Source organism: Chlorocebus sabaeus, chromosome 3 (genome assembly GCF_047675955.1).
Source record: "Chlorocebus sabaeus isolate Y175 chromosome 3, mChlSab1.0.hap1, whole genome shotgun sequence".
NCBI lineage: Eukaryota > Metazoa > Chordata > Mammalia > Primates > Cercopithecidae > Chlorocebus > Chlorocebus sabaeus.
Window position 1 is genome coordinate 91436247 of NC_132906.1, and position 20804 is coordinate 91457050.

Genomic DNA, 20804 nt, shown 5'->3' on the forward strand with positions numbered 1-20804 from the left:
GCAGAGGGAAATGAGGCTGAAGAGACAAAAGGAAAGACACAGCTGTGAGGGTCGAAATCTAAAAGGAACTCCTAAAGGGACGCTTCATGTTTTCAAGCTATCCACTGCAGCATGCTAGGTCTATCATCTGTGTATCATCGCCAACGCAAGAACCATAAACATCAGATTTCACTCGGTTATAGAAATCAGAGAAAAACTGCTGGGGCAATGACAGGGAAGAGACACTGCACATTCTCAGTGGAGGTATCATCCGCTCTGTCCTTCAACCGGTGCCATCCAAAAGTTGGTATGTCAAGAAATGCTAGCTTCACTCAAATGCTATTACCCCTGGTTAACTCACAACTCACAGTAATGAACAACCCGTCTAACCTGTGAAGCAATGCTTAAGGAAGGTTTGAGGAAGGACGAGCTGCAGATCAGCTCAAGGATGGGGCTCAAATATCATGACAGTACCATGAGCTAAGGTGCCTCCTGCAAGCTGCCTGTCAAGGCCATCAGTGGGTTAGAACCAAATTCTTCCAAAATTATTGCAGTCTGCAGTCATCGTATCTTGTCATGTAATACTTAACATTCTGGAAAAGGCCCTGCATTGGTTCTGAGTAATATTTCCAGGATCTGTGGACCTTTGAAACAACTCCATGTCACTGTACTTTATCCACGGTGGCTCTTTCAGGCGAATCACTTGTCCATTCCTGCCTTAGATGAGGCCTGTGGAATGACTGCATCATTTGCCCTTTCGTTGTTAAAATGGTTATCAGATTTTAGGTATATCAAGCCTTGCAGATCAGGCCTCTTACTCTGTGTGACTAACAGGCTCCCCCAGAACAAACCATCCAGGCACAAACAGGGGATGCAGCACGTGGCTATCCCACCACGGGTCTCCACACCACAGTGTGAGCTCATCTTGCTGACTTAAAAACCATCATTTAAAAGTCACCCTTCCAAATTGCACTGATTTTATTTGTTCAAAAGATAACACACACGTTATTACATGACTGTCATTTTAGGGCAAAGTGGATATATGGACAAACGTTTCAAGTGAGGAGGTAAAACTGTCCTGGATAAAAATTCACGGCATCAGTTTTATATTTTCTGCTTCCTGAATTGCATTTTCCTGGATCTGATGATTTTGTTCTTTGTATTCTTGATGTATGCCTCAGTGTATCTTCTTCTGTGTATGTGTCATGGAGGGAGCATTCTTTTTTTTTTTTTTTGAGGTAGAGTTTCGCTCCTTGCCCAGGTTGGAGTGCAACGGCGTGATCTTGGCTCATGGTAACCTCCGCCTCCCGGGTTCAAGCGATTCTCCTGCCTCAGCCTCCCGAGTAGCTGGGATTACAGCCATGTGCCACCGTGCCCGGCTAATTCTGTATTTTTGGTAGAGATAGGGTTTCTCCATGTTGGTTAGGCTTGTCAACCTCAGGTGATCTGCCTGCCTCGGCCTCCCAAAGTGCTGGCCAGGGGCAGCCAGGTGCGTGAGTGACCACGCCCGGCTGGAGGAAGCATTCTTAATGTATGCATTGGTACATCTTCTTCTGTGTGCATGTCACGGAGGGAGCATTCCTGATGTACACATTGGTGGATCTTCTGTGTGCACATCAGGAAGGGAGCACTAAGCAGAGGTGCATAAGCAGATTCTGGACTGCAGAGCCGGGGAGTGGTCCTGGTTTTACCACTCACGGACTGCATGCTCTCAGACAAGTCTCTTGGCATTTTTGTACCTTGGGCTCCTCCTCTGCAGAATGAGGATGGCAATTCCTACCTCCTAAGATTGTCATGAGCTAGAAGGAAGTTAGTATTTGTAATGCATTTAGAATAGCATCCAGCACATCATAAGGACTCTGTGTTTTGTAAATAGAATATTCTTTTCTGTTGTTATAACACATTTGTTTTTCATAAATGTTGTTATCTGGCAGGTATTTTTTGGCTTCCAGAGTAAAAGTTTTAAAATTAAAAGGTATCAAAGTATTTTTAGGAGCCTAGTTATTTCCTCAACTACTCCCGTTTACACTCTAAAAGTCGATTGGCTTTACGTTAAACGGAGAATTCACACAGAAAGAATCTTCAGGACTGTATTCATTTCATAAATAATGTACTTTATTTTATTGCATATGGCTATTAAGGAGGGCATCCATGATCAATACAGACTAAATACAATGCACTATTCTAGTCCAGTTTATTCTCGTCTCCAGCAGCATCACATTGACCCCTATATACAGCGTGTACAGTGGAAGACAGAGCAAGATAAGTTAAGTCTCTTGTCATATCACAATAGCAAGAAATATATTTAACATCTTGATATCCAGAAACAATACGTACCCAAAAAGAAAACACTGTTTAATAACTGTTAAAGTTTATATAGCAAAAAATATTTTAAATTTAAGGTAAGTCAGGCAAAATGTACAAAGACCCAATATACATTGTGAAGTTTTAGCAAACATAACATTTATACATTTTGGTTCCATTCTGTAAACTAAATTAAAAATGTAAATATTGCATATGCCTTTTTTTGAAATGTACAGGATAGAGGAAAATTTAGTATATTATCATCTGTGTATTTTGCTTGTTTTAAGCTGCAGTATGAACATGAACCATCTGTATAGTGTCATGACTACTCTAAGGAGAGAGGGCGAGTTAAATACGCGTCAATACACCGCATTCAGCAGGGTCCATATGCAGTCCCTGTCGTACCTGGGGGGAGTTACAAAGCAAATACCACCCATCGGTGCCTATTCCCAAAACTAAATAAAAACTTCAGGATGTTTTATACATCTTAATAAAGTACATCGTACACTGAAATTGACCTTCCAGCTGACATTGTATGGGCTAGGCGCTGCTGTGATGTATAATTTCAGAAAAGTAAAACCTTAAAAATGTTCAGGGAGATCACTTTACATTCAACTTTGTCTTGCAATACAATCCTCTGTTCTAAAGTTCAGCACGGAAGCAGGAAGACGTGTGCATTGCCATTAAATATATTTTTAAGACATTGACATTTTTGGTCTTCCTCTAAAAAAGCCTCATTTTATTAATGCATTATTCTATAGTGATATATATCTATATATTTATATATATTTTTCTCAAAACAAAACAAAACGAAACCAACAACTTAACATCTCCAATGAATTAGTGTAACCTCTCCATGACTATCAGAGAAGATAGGCACTGGGGAAGCCCCCGCGGGAGGAGAGGTCGACAGCCCTCCAGTTGAGTGTCGAGGGAGCAGAAAACGGCAGAACATTCTGCCGGTCAAGTTCAGCAGTTTTAGGTAACATCTGCGAGAACTGCCACAACACTGGTATTTTCAGAATACTGAAAACATAAAACAAGGGTAGTCTTGTCAGGAATTTTTTCGACAAGTAACATGTACTGCGAGATTGCTTTTCTTCTTTTTCTTTTTCCATCAGCCACATAGGGGCTGGAATGCCTCTTTTTATCAGTTTCTTTCTTTCCTTTTCTTTTTTTCTTTTCGTTTTTTGTTCAGGGCAGCCTCACTGGTTGACATAATAACATTTTATTAAAGATAATACATGTATTAAAAAATTAAATCTGCCACACCCAGACCACCCTGGAATTGCTAGCACACCTACAGGGATTTTTGGTTACAGAAAGGCATGCCCAAGATTCAGGAGAGCAGAGACATCTGAGCTTGTAAATAGAATAAAAGGCGTTTGCAATGTGAAGTACCTACATAAACATCTACATCGAGAAGATTAAACAAGTCTGTTAAAGGTAAAAAGAGATACTGATCCCCTTCCCAAAGCCCTTCCCTCCCACCCCCCACTACCCAATACAGTTGATTTGTTTCAAAAGTAGGTTGCTTCAGTTACATATAGTAATTATTATTTCATAATCCGTCTTTGAAGTCCAATCCCAAATTTCACTTCCATCGAGAAATGTCAGTCCCACACTGGGCTCGGTGTGGACGTAAACATGGCAGGTACCTGCACTGGAATCCAACAAGCAGCTGTCTACTTGGACCATTTCACTAAGGCCGAGGACCGCGCTCCAGACACACAGCGCAGGGGCTACTACAGGAGGTCCTGTTGGACCCCCGCCACGGAAATCCGGCTTTACCTTGAACTGAGGTAGGACTGTGGTCGTTTTGAGTGTAAGCCAGTAAATACCAGATTTTACCACTTTCATAGGTGTGGGTGCACTCTCCTAGCATGCTGAGGGTTACATCTGCTTTGCCAAAAGGAAAAGAAGAAATTAAGACACCGGCCACAATTTAAAAAGGCCAATGAAAACATCCAATTTTCTTGAGAATAACTTCTTCAGCTAATTTTGTTAAAACAAAACAAAACAAAATGCAAACAGCACAATGACGAATGCCCCATCCGGGAACAAGGAAGAGAGGCAGGTGACCTTGCCTTGTTGGTGCCTCATCTAACAGAGTCCACAGATGTTTCCAAACATAGACATTGCTCAGATCCAAAAGAAAACTGTAAGCAGCTTCGGGCTGAAACAATGCTGAGCATCTTCTTTTAATGACATTCTCTGACGTGTGACATCCTGGTGATAAAGCCAGACAGATCTTCACTCTGAAAAAGGAAGGAGGAAAGTTAGCGGAGATCCTCAGGAGAAAAGAGCAATCTCTGGAGTTCCAGAATAAGCCCCTCTAACCCACGGCTAAGACCTGGGTTATTTTCATAAACTGATGCCCTTTGAGAAAGAAACACGTATTCATTCTGTTTTCCAGAAGTGAGTTCGGTGGGAAAACTCTGAGTTCTCCTGGAAGCAGAGCTGTTAGGTTCACGGTGAGTTGTCTATACAGTGAGGTTCATGTTTTCAATTTAAGAAAAATATTCACACGTGTTTTTGTGAATCATTCTGTCGAACAAGATAGAAAAAGAAGGGCCAGTTCCCAGGTGCCACTGCGTGTCTGTGTGATGGAATGACCCCTTTAACTCCTTAGGCCTTGATGCTCCCTGTGTTGTGTGGGATACACAGAATCCACTACCTTCCTCCCAGAGCTGCAGAGATGAAAAACCATGACACACGTTACAATGCTCTGTAAACTATGTTTATCCTACAAATGTGCATTATGTTATGAAAGTGGAATAACTAAGAACTCCACACTTCTGTCCTCAGAAAACTTCCAACTGGATCATCCATCTCTTTTTGAACGTGTCCAGCAATGGAAGGCTCCTGCACTGCCTCACGTGTGGTTGCATAACCCTCAACATTAGGAAAGGGTTATTTTTATCCACTCAACTTTCATATGTTCCAGTTTAGGTAATTTACCCTTTCGCTGTGCTCAGAGGGGACAGGGACTGAGGACACTTGGCCAGATCTAACTGCTTCCTCCCTTCCAGGATGAAGGATCAAAATTCTTTAACCTTTCTCAATTTCCAGGGTTTTAGGCCTATTTTTACTTGATATATTCCTTCTTCAAGGGACAGAACAAATTGGAAGATTTTGACCTTTCACAGCGTGTTGCTTTTTTCCTTCGAGGCTTCTTGGCTTTTTAACCAAAATGACATACGGTTCATTTTGATCACTCAGTTCCATGATGGTGAGCACTGCTTTGCTCTCAAACAGGTACATTTCCTTCCTTTGCAGATGCATTTATACAAACTGTATTTCTGGACACTCTTCTAAAATCATTTAGAATTTTGATCCTAGACTCTTTACCGTACTCCCTTACTTTTTTGTGAATCAAATTCTTTTCTATCCATCTTAAGTTTAGAAGACTGAACTCAACAAGACAGAAACTTCCAGTGTGCCTGAAGCTGAGTGAGTCCCTCAAAACCACATCTCCTTAGGAACTCGAGGCACTATGCTCTATAGCCCCCCAAAAAACCCCAAAAGCTTTACAGAAAAAATACTTGTCAATATACAAGGTATACATTTTTAAATTCCCTACAATGCGACATTCTGAGGCTGTTTTTACTCTAGTGCCGTGGCATGACCTTGGCTCACTGCAACCTTCGCCTCCCAGGTTTGAGCAATGTTCGTGTCTCAGCCTCCCGAGTAGCTGGGATTACAGGTGCATGCCACCATGCCTGACTCATTTTTATATTTTTAGTAGAGATGGGGTTTCACCATGCTGGCCAGGCTGGTCTTGAACTCCTGACCTCAGGTGATCCACCCACTTAGGCCTCCCAAAGTGCTGGGATTACAGGAGTGGGTCACCGCGGCCGGCCTATCTTATTATTTTTATAAAGCTTATGTCCATTAGAAATTTTGCAAGTAAACAATGTTCTGCCAAAGAACTTAACAGAATTAATTTCTTCCTAAGGAAAGCTCTGATTCATTATTGTTGTGATTTTCAATCCCAGGAGACTTCAGTGAGAATCTAATTGTATCCCCTAAAAAAAAGCAGGCATTTGCTAACATACACGTTGACTTGTAATTCACTCTAAAATGAACTTGCATTTTGTCCCCGAGGCCCTGATTTGGGAAGAATCCCATGGCCACCATAAAGCAGGGAACTGAGAGTCTGCAAATCCATTGACAGAAAGATTTCTAATCAATTGCTTATTTTATTTGGACACTAACAATTAGCTAAATGTCGGTGAATTATCTCATGTTAACTCTAAGTCTGTTATTTTGAAAACAACTAAACAAGTAAGTTCTTCAGCTTCTCAAACTTAAGTACTTTGTCGTATAAATGGCAGATAAACTATTGCTGAAAAAAATCACTTTCCATTTTCATTTGTGATTTCATGAGGCCACTGACATTTTCATTGTTTTTTTAGGATGCTGTATCGCTGTAAAACTCAACTCTTATCATTACATCTCTTTGCGAGCTCTAATTAAGTTGAACATGTAATTTTATTTTTTGGAAGTAGAATATAGTTATCAAAACGTTAATTTCTAAGCATCAGCATTATGCAAGAAAAGAGCTGATAAATGGCAAGGAAATAATTCATCTATGCATTTATTCATGCAATGACCTTTCAACAATTTTCTTTTTTTAATTCTACGCTGGTGCAGGGCCTCACTGATAACTTGGAGGAAGATGGCTGACGAAAAAAAAAGGGGTAAGGGGAAAGGAAAGGGCAAGGGGAAGGGGAAGAGGAAGGGGAAGGAAAGGAAAGAAAAGGAAAGGAAAAAAAAAAGAGGGAGGGGAAGGGGAAGAGGAGAGAGAAGGGGAAGAGGAAGGGGAAGGAGAAGGGAGGAAGGAAGGGTTATTACAGGAAGATGAATCTGTTAATGGCACACTCAAAGGACGCAAGAGAGCTGAGGTGAGGGAGATCAGAAATAGGATGACCACCCGCTCAGAGCCAGTCATGGGGGCGTCAGCTGTGCAGCGTTTCACATCCATCTGCATGCACACACGTGTTACCAGAGCAAGCACAACGTGCATGTGTCTCACCTAGCCTGTCTCCTGTTAGGTTAAAATACAATCGCTTTCTACGGCCGCCTTTCACAGTAAAGCAAGAACTGTGGTCTGGGTGTGCTCAGCAGGCACAGGCCTGTGTTCCTGCCCCTCAGCACCCTGCCTCTCACAGACCTGCTTGTTTAGACATCCCCCCACCCCAGGAGGCCACGGCTGATTCCAGGTGACCTTAGGGATGCTTGGAAGCACTCGCGGTGATTTAAACAGAATTAACCAGCGGAAACAATCCTTTGTGGAGGTGCAAAAGGGCAGTGAGGAAAAGGCTGGAGCACACCTCAGATTGGACCCTGCCCGCCGCAGCAGAGGAACTGGGATACAACGGAGACCTAAGAAGCATCAGTACTGAGAATGCATGGTGGAAAAAAGGGATGTTTTTTGAAACCCAAAGTATAGTTTTTATTCATTTGTTAGAGAAAGAAGGCTTAAGACAGAAGCCATCTGCCTGAACTGATGTCTCAAATACCTTTTTCCAATTGAGCCGGTGGTAGAATCTTTGCCACGCATACTATTAAAGGCCCCACAGGCATAGGGCTAAAATGATTAACACGGGCAATGGTTCAGGAGGGCTCTCCGTAGTTCACACACAGCTTTCAGACACCAAACACCAAGAGCTAGTGCCCCTGGTTGAAGCCACCACAGAAACACGATACCTGCCATCCACCTGACAGCCACCCACTCATCAGTGACACTCCCCTACCCGAGGAAGAAGAAAGCTGGAAAACACTCTTGTAGATTCAAACCTAGGAATGAGAGTAAACTTTTGCCTTTATAGTCATTTACTTTCAAAGTAACCGAAGTTATCCCTCACCCTGAAAATCGGCCTGGTTCATCCTGACTAGGGAAAAAAAATACACCAACAATTTTCTAACACTAATCATCTGACATCCTCAAGCTTTACATATGATCAAACTTCAGGCTTCCTGAAGATGAGATTCCAACAAAAATTTATTTATTGTATTATCTGTGTTAATTTTAGTAGAAGCAAAGAATTATTAATTTTGTGGCTATTCTACCCTGAACATTCACTAAGAAGGGAGACATTTTCAGGAATCATCAGCTGTAATGGCAAAACCACAAAGAAAACAGTACGACTCACGTGTTGCTCATGAACCCAATGACAGAACATCACACACCAGTTCTGCTACTACAGGTAACGTAGATAAAAAAATGTAAACTTACTGACACTCACTGAATTTGTCACACCATTCATTACACACTGTACTACTCCGTCCCTTAGACGTTGCTTTGTAAAGAAATCCATCCACAGACGTATCCAGAGTTATTTGAGCAAATACACAAAATCAACAAACAAAAACCTTTTAGCAGAGATGAGAGTTGTTCCACAGGACCTGTCATGCAGTGTGTCCACTCCGCATCTCCTTTCTGCTGTCACTTGTGACAGATGACATTCATACGTGGGATCCAGTCCCCTGTGCCACTCACCATCATGCCCTGCAGATGGGCAATAATTCCTCCCCTTTTCTCCTCCACTTGAAAGAGCAATCAGAATGCAAATGAAGGAGAGCTGTCAGTAAAAGCTCCACCTTCAAACTGCTCAACTTGACTCTCCCAAAAGAGAGAAAGGAGAACACAAATCACTAGAAGACCTTGTGATTACAAGGAGGAAAGCTTCCTTATAATATATGGAACAATGTCCCAACAATGACATGTCACGCGGAGCTGGGCACCGTGACTGCAATCACATTACAGAAAACTGAAGTGGGTATCAAGCCTAGAACATGTTGGAAATAAGGTCAATTTGCTCCAGCCAATAACATCAGGCAGCATTTTAGGCACACGGTCTGACTCACCAATCCTTTTTCTTCATGATTTCTCATGACAGTTTGGGTTTGGACATGTTTGCCTCCAACGTCACATTTCGAAGTTCAAAATCCAGGATATACACCGGGGTCATGGCAGCTCTGCCCAGGGAGGCCCTAGTCCTCTCTGCAGAGAGGCTGTGGGACATGAGGCCTCACAGGCCTTTGGGGGGCAACACTGGACCGCCCAGAGGCCAGATTCATGGAGTAGATACAGACGCTTTCACATTTTCAGCCGTAGCAGAATTAGGAGTGTTACAAATACCGATGTGCTTGACAAAATGAAACCATACACTCTTAAAATTAAAACTTGTATTTCTAGTAGCAAATGTGATTCAGAAAGCAATGAAACCTTCCATGAGCTCAAACATATCGTACAGGTCCATCTCAGTGCCCAGTTTCACCCTTTTATGTTAAACACAGAATTACGAGGGAAAATTAACTTTTCAGTTGCAGGAGCAATTCTGAGAAAAAAAAAACCCGATAATTTAGTATCTCCAGACTTTACTAAAGCAGGACACTCTAAGAATATGGAAAAAAAAAAAAGTAAGGTTGGGTATGATAACAAAAGCCAGAGATTCTAGGAAAAACGGTTACTTGAACTTTTCTTTTAAATTGGAAAAAAAAATAACTTAAAAGGGAAATATGGAAGAATAAGTTTCCCATGACAAACAGGGGCAATAACTTGCTTTCCAGTCCTCCTTGAGAAAGACTGACAACATTCTTTTCTATGAGCTCATCACTTCCACTGACAATTAAAATCATTTCATTTTGAATGCTTGTTAGTAAAAAAAATTCCTAATATCAAGTTGCAACTTGATGTTAATGACACAATATGAAACAGGATGAGACAATCTGGTTGTCTCACAGGCTGGGTTTAGTAAAAGGTATCTTCCCCCTTTAACTCCTGTTTAGTCCTTCACATAAGACTCGATCTTAATCATCCCCAAACTAGGAAAATCAGGCCTCCTAAACTTTTACCTACTGCACTTCAAATTCCCTCTACACATTCAACTTTCCTACACAGCAGCCTGTATAAATTTTACAGTGCACGGCTACAGCAGATTGTATAACACAGAACGTATATGGTTCTTTTCTGAATGTTATTGTTAAAAACCCTGCCATGTGCATGATGTGAGCTATTCGTCTATGGCAAGAATTGCCCACTGCCCCTGCAGCAGCCGCCAAGGCCATACGAGAAACAGTATCAATGATTCCTCCGCACAAACACCTGAGACACAAGAAGTCCCAAGAATTGCGGGTGGACCCTTTCTTTTAAATTATGAAATGCTAGACCCTTTTTTAGTTAAAACCCAGACCAGGAAGCATAAAACCCAGACCAGGACGCCTCCCCGCCAGTCTGTGGAAGAGCAGAGTCCTCAGTTTCTCCCAGAACACTTTCCTCTCTGCTCCCCTCTGGTGACAATGAGATGGGTGGGAACGGGGCAGGAGCAGAGACACCTGCAACTGTCAACTGGGGCCTCAGAGTGTCAACTAACACACTGAACCACTAGCTCTTCATAAAACTCTCCTCGAAGGACATTAAACAGCACGCTGGCATGTCACACAATTCAGTGAAGCCTGTGAGTCGATGTGGGTGTGCTCCACGGTTTGTCTTCCTTGCCAGGCGATGCCCAGGCCCTTCCTTCTCACCTCCCTGTCCCCAGCGCCTGGCACCCTGCTGGTCAGATCCTTAGTAAAGCTTATAGGTATTAAACTGAAGCAAAAACCCCATGTGGTTCATGCCATTTCTCACAGGCAGAAATGCTCAAGTAGTTTTCAAAAGAGAACAAAGCTTTAGGACTGCGTGAGACCCAGAAGAAAAGAAAACCCTTTCCAGCCCACTTGGAGAGTGACGTTCTAAGCAGAGGTAAGTAAAGTAAGGCCAGATCCGGCTTGCCTGTCCCTGCAAATAAAGTTTGATTTGAATGCAGCCGTGCTCACGCATTTACATATGGCTGATTTCACACCATAAGTAGAGTGGAGCAGTTGTGACAGAGACTGCATGGCAATGAACCTAAACTCTTTACTACCTGACCTTTCACAGAATGTTTGTTAACCCTTCAAGGAGCACAGGAACATGGCAACCTTTACAAAGGAAGACAATGCGAAGAAAAACAGGCAAATTTGTCAGAATAACACCATATATTTCCATCTGTGTGTTATACTGGGAAACTAATTGATACCCCTTTGAAAATCATCTGCAAGTTTACATACTTTAGAAATGCAATACTGTCTACTAAAAACCACACTATCCTGTTACAAACCCTACTGAAAAAGAGGACGCACATCACAAAATCATTTATGAAGCCAGCACACTTTTGGAATGAATTTCTCTTAGCTACCGCTGTTCTATTTGATTTTTCACCCATAATCTAATCATTGCTAAATACATCCTACACTAGCATTCCTCCTTTAACAAAAGTAAAGGTTTACATGTGAGATCTGCAATTCATAAAGGGTCCAAATCTTTTCTTTCTTGGGTCATTTGAGAATGTGAATGTAAGCATTATGCTTCTGCCCTAACAGTATTTGGGCCAAGCGATATAATGTGCATTAAAATTGCAAATAGCCAATGAACGATGCAATTCTTTTCTCAGATTTAACACGCTTCTATGTATGGTTTTTTTACTAATCTAAAAAATTTTATGTACACCCTACCAATGTTTATATTGTTTATATATGAAATTATAAAACCTAATTATATTTTTGCTACCAAATTAAGGGAATGTAGAATAATTATTTATTCAAAATATATCCATCTCCAAATAGCCTATTGTTATATATCAATTCAACTGGGCCTTTCTTCTACTTCAAAAGCTTAAATAACTGTAGGTAAATCCCCCCTCCCCAGTCTATAACATCTATGTGATACAGGATTTCAGCTTTGTCTCTCTGGGGACAAATTCACCTATCTAATTTAAAAGCCTCATAAAGGATGACCATGTAGCCTTTAACTGAGCATCTATTACAGTCAAGGTTGAAGGGTCAAATCCTACTTAGTCACTGAAGTGCAGGCTTTCTTTGTAGCGATCAAAGTACCCATTCTTCCTAATCGGCCATATCAGAAACATCCTGCTTTTCCCCAGGACCCTGGAAATGACTCCATGCCACCATCTCTGTGCTTTAAACTACATGCCATTCCCACGACTCTCAGGACACTGGTGTGAAAGGCACTGTGGCCACACCACAGCCAGGTCCCCAGGGCTGGCATCTCAGAACCACCTCTTACCAGCTGTGTAATCTCTACAGCTATGTCTCTTAAGTCTGCTCCCTCTTATGAAGATGGGGGTACTACCTCTCCCACCCTGAATTCCCCAGTGGAGTCACAGGGAATATGGCAAATGAGATTTCATGTATAAAATATATAAATATTACAAAAATATGTATGTTCATTCATAAAGCAGCACATGCTACTACCACAACTGGCATTTTGTGGTTGGCTTCCCTTTGCTTTCTTTGTGCACCTTCAAATAATGTATACATGTAACCACATGCTGTGTTCTCAACTACAGACTTCTTAAGACCAGGCAGCCCTGTGCTGCCAGGCAAAGACAGGCTCCTCCCACCCTCCTGTTCTGGCTAATTTGCGGAGAGCCACAGTGGTGTCTCCCAGTGCACTTGTCATCACAGTTCTTCCTCGTTCAAAATTGTATTCCTGAATGATATCACGAACAACCACAACTGCAAGCAGCAAATAAACAACTGCCGAATGCACAAAAACAATGGCAAATAGCTCCCAGAATAAAATGAACGAACCTGTTTTAATTGGACAGAAGTGGAACAGAAGTAGAATTGTTTTTCTGGGGGTAACTCTAGGCCATTTAAAGCTGCAAAGAATGCCTTTGCCTAGCTGCTTTCTTCATGTCCTGAGGACAGGACAAAACGCCCAGGAAGGGGTCACACATGTCTACCACGCAGGCAGCTGCCCGTAGAGAACACGAATCCCTCACCATATCACAGACATGCCAAGCACACACAATGCATCATCAATAGGCTGGACTCCGCCTGGTCCCGGCCATCGGGGGATAGCACTTCCCTTCTCTCTGCTCTATACAAAAAGGTGCACTAAAATGCAGGCCGACATTTAAATTCCTCTGCCACAAATGACAGAGATTTACATCTAAATAAAGCACTATTTATTGAAATTTCAGTAATGCAAAATGGAAAATGCCAAGTTACCAACTATATAAGTTCATTTACTGAAGAAGCAAATAAAACAAGACAGCAGCAGCTGATCACCAGGCCTTGCCCAGGGATGTGGAGACAGAGGAAATCCATGTCTTTGGTTCCTCCTCCCCACTAAGCATGTAGCTATCCCAACCTCACCCACCTTGGCTCTGACTCCCCTGCATGTGACTGATTGGCAGTGAAACAGTGCACAAGTCATATTAAGTTACTGCACATGCCCTTTCAGCCAAAATGCCAAAGTGTCTATAAAGTTACTCAAAAACTTAAGTCTAAGCAGAGGAAACATACATTCTTTAGCCTCTGTAGAACCTAAAATGGCAAAGATCTTGTAGATATCTTCAAATGCTCACAGGCTGGGAGGCGCCTCACACACCAGAGGACCTAGATCTCCGAAATGCTTTGACTGGGGACATGGAGGGAGGTTTGGATGAGCAAGCAGCCTAGAAACGTGGGCCCCAACTTCTCCTGGAGGGTCCAGCAGGGCGCCCTGAGTCACCAGCAGTTGGATTCAGAGTGAGCAGAGGCCCCTTGCTCCTGCTTCGCAGGCCCAGGGACAGAGGCCAGAGGCTGTGCAGGTCAGTGTGCACCCTGGCTCCTGCCCAGGCGGGCCACACTAGGAATGTGGCCACAAACACATCTCCTTTCCAGCAAGGAGGAGGAGGTGTGGAAGAAGAAAATACCTGGAGACGTAAAGATTCCATTTCCCAAATTGCCAGAAGTTTGGAAAGAGGAGAAACGATCAATTAATGATAAAGAAAACATTTCTTACATGAAAAGGAAGTTGGACTGTGTGTGATGATTGACACAGTCACATTCCCAGGTTTCCCAAGGCTGTGCCTGAGTTCCTTTACGGCCTTTAAGAATGGGTTTAAGAGAGACATACCTTTCTAACCATCTTGTTAGTAACCAAGGTGACAAAACTCAAGATCAAGCAGATGTACACAAAATAGACAATAGTTCTATCCTGTGTGTTACAGACTTAATGCCTTCTCTTCCCGGAGAGCATCACGCAGTGATATTCCATTCTGGAAAATCAGCTCGACCATTTTCCTTTTTTTTTTTTTCAGATGGAGTCTCACACTGTTGCCCAGGCTGGAGTTCAGTGGCGTGATCTCGGCTCACTGCAACCTCCGCCTCCTGGGTTCCAGTGCTTCTCCTGCCTCAGGCTCCCAAGCAGCTGGGACTACAGGCGTGCGCCACCACACCTGGCTAATTTTTGTATTTTTAGTAGAGACGGGGTTTCACCATATTGGCCAGGCAGGTCTCAAACTCCTGACCTCGTGATCCACCCGCCTTGGTCTCCCAAAGTGCTGGGATTATAGGTGTGAGCCACTGTGCCTGGCCCAGCTCGACCACTTAAACATTTCCAGTTACATGATTTTGTGACATTCAATATATATGAAATTCCTATAAAATAATTGTTATTTCTCTCATTTTGCTTAGAGAATGATGGGCCATTTTATAATTTCTACTTGGAAGTAATAACTAGCAACACAGTTCAAGCAGATAATTCAAGAATGAGGTCCTCTTTCACCATTAGTTTTCTACATATTTCAGGAAAAGTAAGTCAAATTGAGCCTAAATTCTAAAGATAGACCTAAACGCTCCACCACGTTTTTAAAATTATGCAGGCTACAAATAACTGCACACAGTTGGCTGGAGCCCATTTATTAAACGTGCACTTTCCTCACCAGCAGGCTAAGAGGACATCAGGGTGCCCGTCCACACCGAGCCCTCACCTTCCCCAAGCTCTTACACCCTCAGCAAAACCCATGCCCTCAGCTCTTTCCTGTGAAGCCAGGATCTCTATGAAACAAATGGAATAATACATTGGAATAACACATTTTCTGCACAGTTTTTCTAATTTCTATAATTTTCATTTCCAAGTTAACTGAAGAGTGAAATTGATTCGTTTGATAAGCCGATAGTTAGCAGGTCCTACAATTAACCGTAATGCACGGGTCACCCCGCCTCAAGGCAAGAGTTCAAAATAAGCGGATTCAGCATTTAGTTTGTCAGAGGGAAAGACTTTGTCTTTTTTTAAAAAATGAAGGCACTGTGTTACCCAGAAGACACAGAATCAGGCAGGAGCCAGGCTTGCCAGGACCACATCATCTCTCTACAGACTGGGAAAGTTTCTCCAACAGCAGGAACCAGGCTCTACGGCGGGACAGACATATACGTGGCCTACCATCTTCGGGCCTCAGACTTTCCATTAAAAAACAGAGATAACAACAAGATCCAACCCTATGCATAGGTTATCGGGATTCAACACCATTTTTAAATGTCTTAAAATTATAAGGTACGCTACGAACGTAAGTTTTTAGAATAAGGCATGTCATTCCATGATGACAGACATGCGCTTTCGTTCTGCAGCTGATCTTGGAAGGATGTCCCAGTGGTTTCCCCAACCTCAGTGACAGCTCAGTGTCTTCATTCCACTAGATCACTACTAGGTCCTTTCCAATTTTACATACTTTTGAGGAAGAAATCTGAGTTGACATATGCTCTACCAAGTAGCCACCACCACCCAGGGATGCCACCACCATGATGATGGAATTGCTGGCTACAGTATGAAAGTTTTGAAAAGCTCTGCTTATTGTTCCCAAGAACTCTATCTCCCTGACACAATGTGACATGTGGAGAAACATCAGTAGCATGGCTGGCCGGGCTGGACTCCTCCTGGTCCCTTACTACCGCTTTCTCTTTACCTTCTCCTTTGAGCCTTAGCTCTCCATGCCAGCCACACTGGCCTCCTTCCTGTTCTCGAACATACCGGGCAACCTGCTGCCCCAGAGCCTTTGCACTGCTGTTCATCCCCTTTGCCTACCTGGATTCTTCCCTTAACATCCATAAGACTCGCTTTTCCCCACCTTCAGGTTGTTTGGCTCCAATTTCCTTTTCCCCCCTCTCCCTTTCCTGCTTCATTTCTAGAGCGCTTCACCACCTGTAGTGCTTCATGTCCTAAATGCACAACAAAATTAAGTTTACTTCCTAGGTTTCAAAGGCAGACAGTTCACTGAAGACTCGCCCACTTTCTGTTATTCCTTTTAGCTTGGAAAACCAAATCTGTGTCTCTCTAGCCTATCCTTTAATATTGCTCAAATGGATGAAGTAGTTTTGAGAGAGTCTACATGTAATAATTGTCATCTTTGTAATGAAAACAGGCAGAAATTTAATGGTTCGAATAAATTTAAAAATTAAAGGGAGATCTCACAATTTTCGCCGTCGTCCTTTCTACCTCCAACTCTCTGCCTTTCTCAAACACCCCATAAGTAAAGTTCCTTTTACGTTGTTGTTGTTGTTGTTCCTAAAAGAACTGTAAAAGGTGGCAAAAGCTGAGAATGACACAAGACTCATCTGTGACCAATTCTCCCATCAGCCTCACGAGTGGGTGACTTGGAGCTCTGCAACCCAATGGGACTTCCTTCTTTCTCCTCCACTGGCCACCACCATGGTGGGCAGGGGGGCCAAGAGTGGGAAGCAGCCCTTTGAGCCGGGGGGGCTGTGGTTGGCAGGAAGGGAGGGGGCTTTCCTGGACAGGCCAGGGATGCCTGTACAAAGAATGAGATCAATACTCTTCACGCAGGCTTCGGGGCCGCCTACGAAAAGGAGCCAAGAAACCTAACAATAGGGAAGTTTCTGGAATACTACCATTTATGACAGAGACTGAGCACAGAATGAAACACCAGGAGAGTTTGGCCGCAAGGCCACCAACAGCTCAGGGCAAGCTAACATCTAGGAATCGGGAGAGGAGCAGAATCAAAGCTACTATTTTTCAGAGAAGAAAACTCACAACCACCACCTCATCTGATGCATCCCAGGCTCGCGCGGGGGTGAAGCGGTGAAACATCTGAGTGGTCCCAGCTGTGAATGGGACCAGTACTGTGAATGTTCCAGCAAGGACATCCACAATTGCAGCAGAGACATCCCATGAAACATGCCATTCTCTGTGCCCAGCCAAGATTGCCTACGGGGTAGACACTTACGAAAAGGATCAGAGGGGCTGCCCAGAAAATGGCGCATGGTGGGATGCTGCCAAGTTGACTCTGAAGGCACCTAGGAGACAGAGGCCCAGCTTCACATTTCTTCTGCATCTCCCAGGACATCTACTCTTGCGCTGACACACACTGAACTCTCAATACATTGATTGGCTTAAAATATCAACTATGTTCCGCCTTTTGGAAACGGCTGAAGACCCAGTGAATTGTAAACAGTCCAGCTGAGCTGGACAGACCAAGACTCACACAGATGAATGCATACCACCTAGACTTGTTCTAAGAACTTAATTAAATGCTCCCTGCTGGGAAAACTTGGACATTTTATTGCAGTGATTGTTTCATCTGGAACTAGGAACACTGATAAGTTAAGCTGAAAATAATAGTAAGATTGCAAACTGAACCAAGGTGTGTCCTTTCTACTGGACCACTGAAACTTTCATCTGTCCCCAAACACCAAAATGCCCTTATATGTGGAAGCTACAAAACCTTTAGGAGAAAATTATCATTTATAAAACTTGTCAAAACAAATAATCTCAACAATGTCTGCAAATTCATTGATGCTTACATCTAAAGGGGTTTTGTGTAGCATTTGTATCTAGTATTTTCATACAGTTCAATATTAAAGTTCCAATATTTTCTCTTTTGCTTTCTCAGCCAGCTAAATTAGTTTTCTGAAACTGACTGCAATTAAAATAAATTTACAATCCTGGATTTATAATACATTAAAAGAGAAAAAGACATTAGGTACTTTTGCAACTAATACATTTTGCTAAAGCACACCTAAATATACTTTCAGCTAAACTATACACTTAGTAGATGTCTACTTGACAACATAACAAAAGTTATTTGTACAAGTCTCCGCACACTCATCTGATATATAGAACTGGAAGAGGGCATGGGTAGCTCACGGATTTGTTTTCTGTTTCATTTGCATATGTGAAATGTTATTGTAGCTCGCTTTTACGCAGGAAGACAATAAAAAGTGAATATCTACTATCATACCAAATAGTTTTATGGTACACCAAATATTTTACTTCATAAAACTGAAGCAAAGCACTTTAGTAATTTATTTTTTAAAAATGCACCCAAGGTGTGGGGTAAAAAACTGACCACAAGACTCTACTTTTCCAGGAATTTCTGCCATCTGGGAAGTTCAGAAACCCTGCAATGTCCACAGTAAACTAGGGTCCCAGTACCTCCATTTCTGACCTCTTCAAACAAACACCGTCTCTGCTCAATACACTCCAATCCATGACTTGCTTAATCCTGCTTATTGCCTGGAGTTTCTAAAGGATTATGTGCATGGTTTTTAAAAATAGTAAGGAAATTCTGGCCTATTTCCAAAACTTTTCTCCCTGCTTCACAATTCCCCTTACTTATCCATCCATCTGAGTATGGGAAGTCCCGAACAAAGAAAGGAGGGCAGAGAGGCCCACGTGGCATGCGCTGGGCCCGGGCAGCGCAGGGCAGTCATGGGTGAGGGCGGCCACTGAGATGATGGGATCAGGGGCGGCTTCTACCGAAGACCTGGGAATTCACGGGATCAGACGGTCCCTGACTTCAGTCCCTATTTTCGGTGGCTTCACAGCACAGAGCAGTGCAGATAGGTATATGCTCTTCCCAGGTCCTCTGCAGAGGGCAAAAGTTCCCAGAGTCACCAAACCTCGCTGGGGAAAAGGCTTCTGGCCTATTCATGAAGACCCCCAGACCACACGTCTGGATCAGTTTTCCTGACTAAATTGGTGGGTGCTCAACAAACCCATCACTGCAACACAGGGTGCTGGGAATGTGGCTTTCTTCTTAACCTGGAAGGAGGTCCATAAGTCCATTCGCCCCGATAGCAAAACTGCTTTCCTGCTTTGCTCATTCAACCAGGTCTCCAATCTCACCTGCTGTCTGGTGAGTGACGGGGCTCACCGCTGGGGGTGCTGGCCAGGAAGGAGGTACTCTCTCCTGATGCTGAGGGGCCTGACAGCTCACGCAAACCAAACACTGCACTGCCCACAAGAGTTCCAGGCCACAGGTTTGCCTATTATGTGTTTTAAAGTGTGAATATCTTAAGAATTTTTATGTGTTTGCTAAAGTGTTTCTTTTTCTTTTTTTTTTTTTTTTATACTTTAAGTTCTAGGGTACATGTGCATAACATGCAGGTTTGTTACATATGTAAACTTGTGCCATGTTGGTGTGCTGCACCCATCAACTCGTCAGCACCCATCAACTCGTCATTTACATCAGGTATAACTCCCAATGAAAGTGAGGTTATAGTCACGTCTTTAGAAAGACAGCAGCTTCTGTGAAATTAAATTTGTATGAAAACTATTTATCTTCATATAAAAATCCAGCTAAATGATTTTTTTTTCCTGAGAATTATAAAAAAGAAACAATAAACAACAAAGGCTGTTAAAAATAAAAAGGCACTGACGAAATACTCAAAACCCCAGAAGATAACCACCTAGCAATGACTGACTAGTTACTTATTGGTCCTTAGGCAGATTCTAAATTGGTTAGTTTTCAAATAAACTCATTAAATAAGTTAATGACTCATTTCTTAGCAAAATGTTAATGGACTTATCCATAATGGGGAATATATGATATTTCACTTATAGAACAAGCGCCTGTCTTAGAGACACAGAGAGCAGTGACTGAACGCACCCACTGACTCATCAATCACTGTGTCACCCCCGCCAGGCTGAACCTGTTACACAGAGCAAAGACTTCCATTCTGCTAGATAACGTAGGCCTTTTTCACTCATCCCAATAACTCTGTTTCCTTTTCTTTAACAAAGTGAATACATGACCAAAAACATCTGTCAAATCTTCTCCCCGCTCAGTAAACACTGTCCACATATCATGAACAGCCATATTTCTCTGATTCATAGCACGTTTCTGCATTTAGGAATTCAGCATTCTCTATTTCTGGCTTTCAGGGTATCTTTTAGTCTATGGATGAAGAAAGTTACTAAAATGTTCCAAAGTAAAAAGACTAATATCATTTCTACAAATAATACGTTGTTCTAAAGAGCATAGGCTGTATCCTGGGAGAAAGTTATTCATCAGGATACAAAGAACCAACTGAGATGTGTCATTGTTTGTATCACATTCTCCTATTCTTTCTTGATGATATCTACAAACAACTCTACCACTAATTAAATCAGTGACCTTGACTAAGACTCCCGACCTCACACAGCCTCTGTTTTCACAACTTAAGTAAGTTACATTCTATCAACAGTTCTCAACTCTTCGTTCTCAGAACACCCTTGCATATTATTTTCTTATTGTCACCACCTAAGTTGCAAGAGTTTTAATGTATTTGATGGTGGTGGTGGGGAGGTATCTTACCAAGTATCATAAACTGTTTGCTTTACTAAGATGTAATCAAAGACAGCGAGAGGAATCTATGTTTTCCACTTTGTCGACACATCTAGAGGTCCAGGAAGCATGACTGGA

General features: G+C 42.5%; 1 protein-coding gene across 1 annotated transcript in view; it reads right to left on the minus strand.

The window, feature by feature from the left end:
• Window positions 1-2072: 2072 nt before the first annotated feature.
• The window catches only part of IRS2 (insulin receptor substrate 2), a 31001-nt gene continuing 12269 nt past the window's right edge, over window positions 2073-20804 (minus strand). The window contains exon 2 of the mRNA XM_007960879.3: window positions 2073-4541. Coding sequence (XP_007959070.2) covers window positions 4537-4541 — 5 coding nt within the window. The 3' untranslated portion in view covers window positions 2073-4536. The remainder of the gene's footprint in view (window positions 4542-20804) is intronic.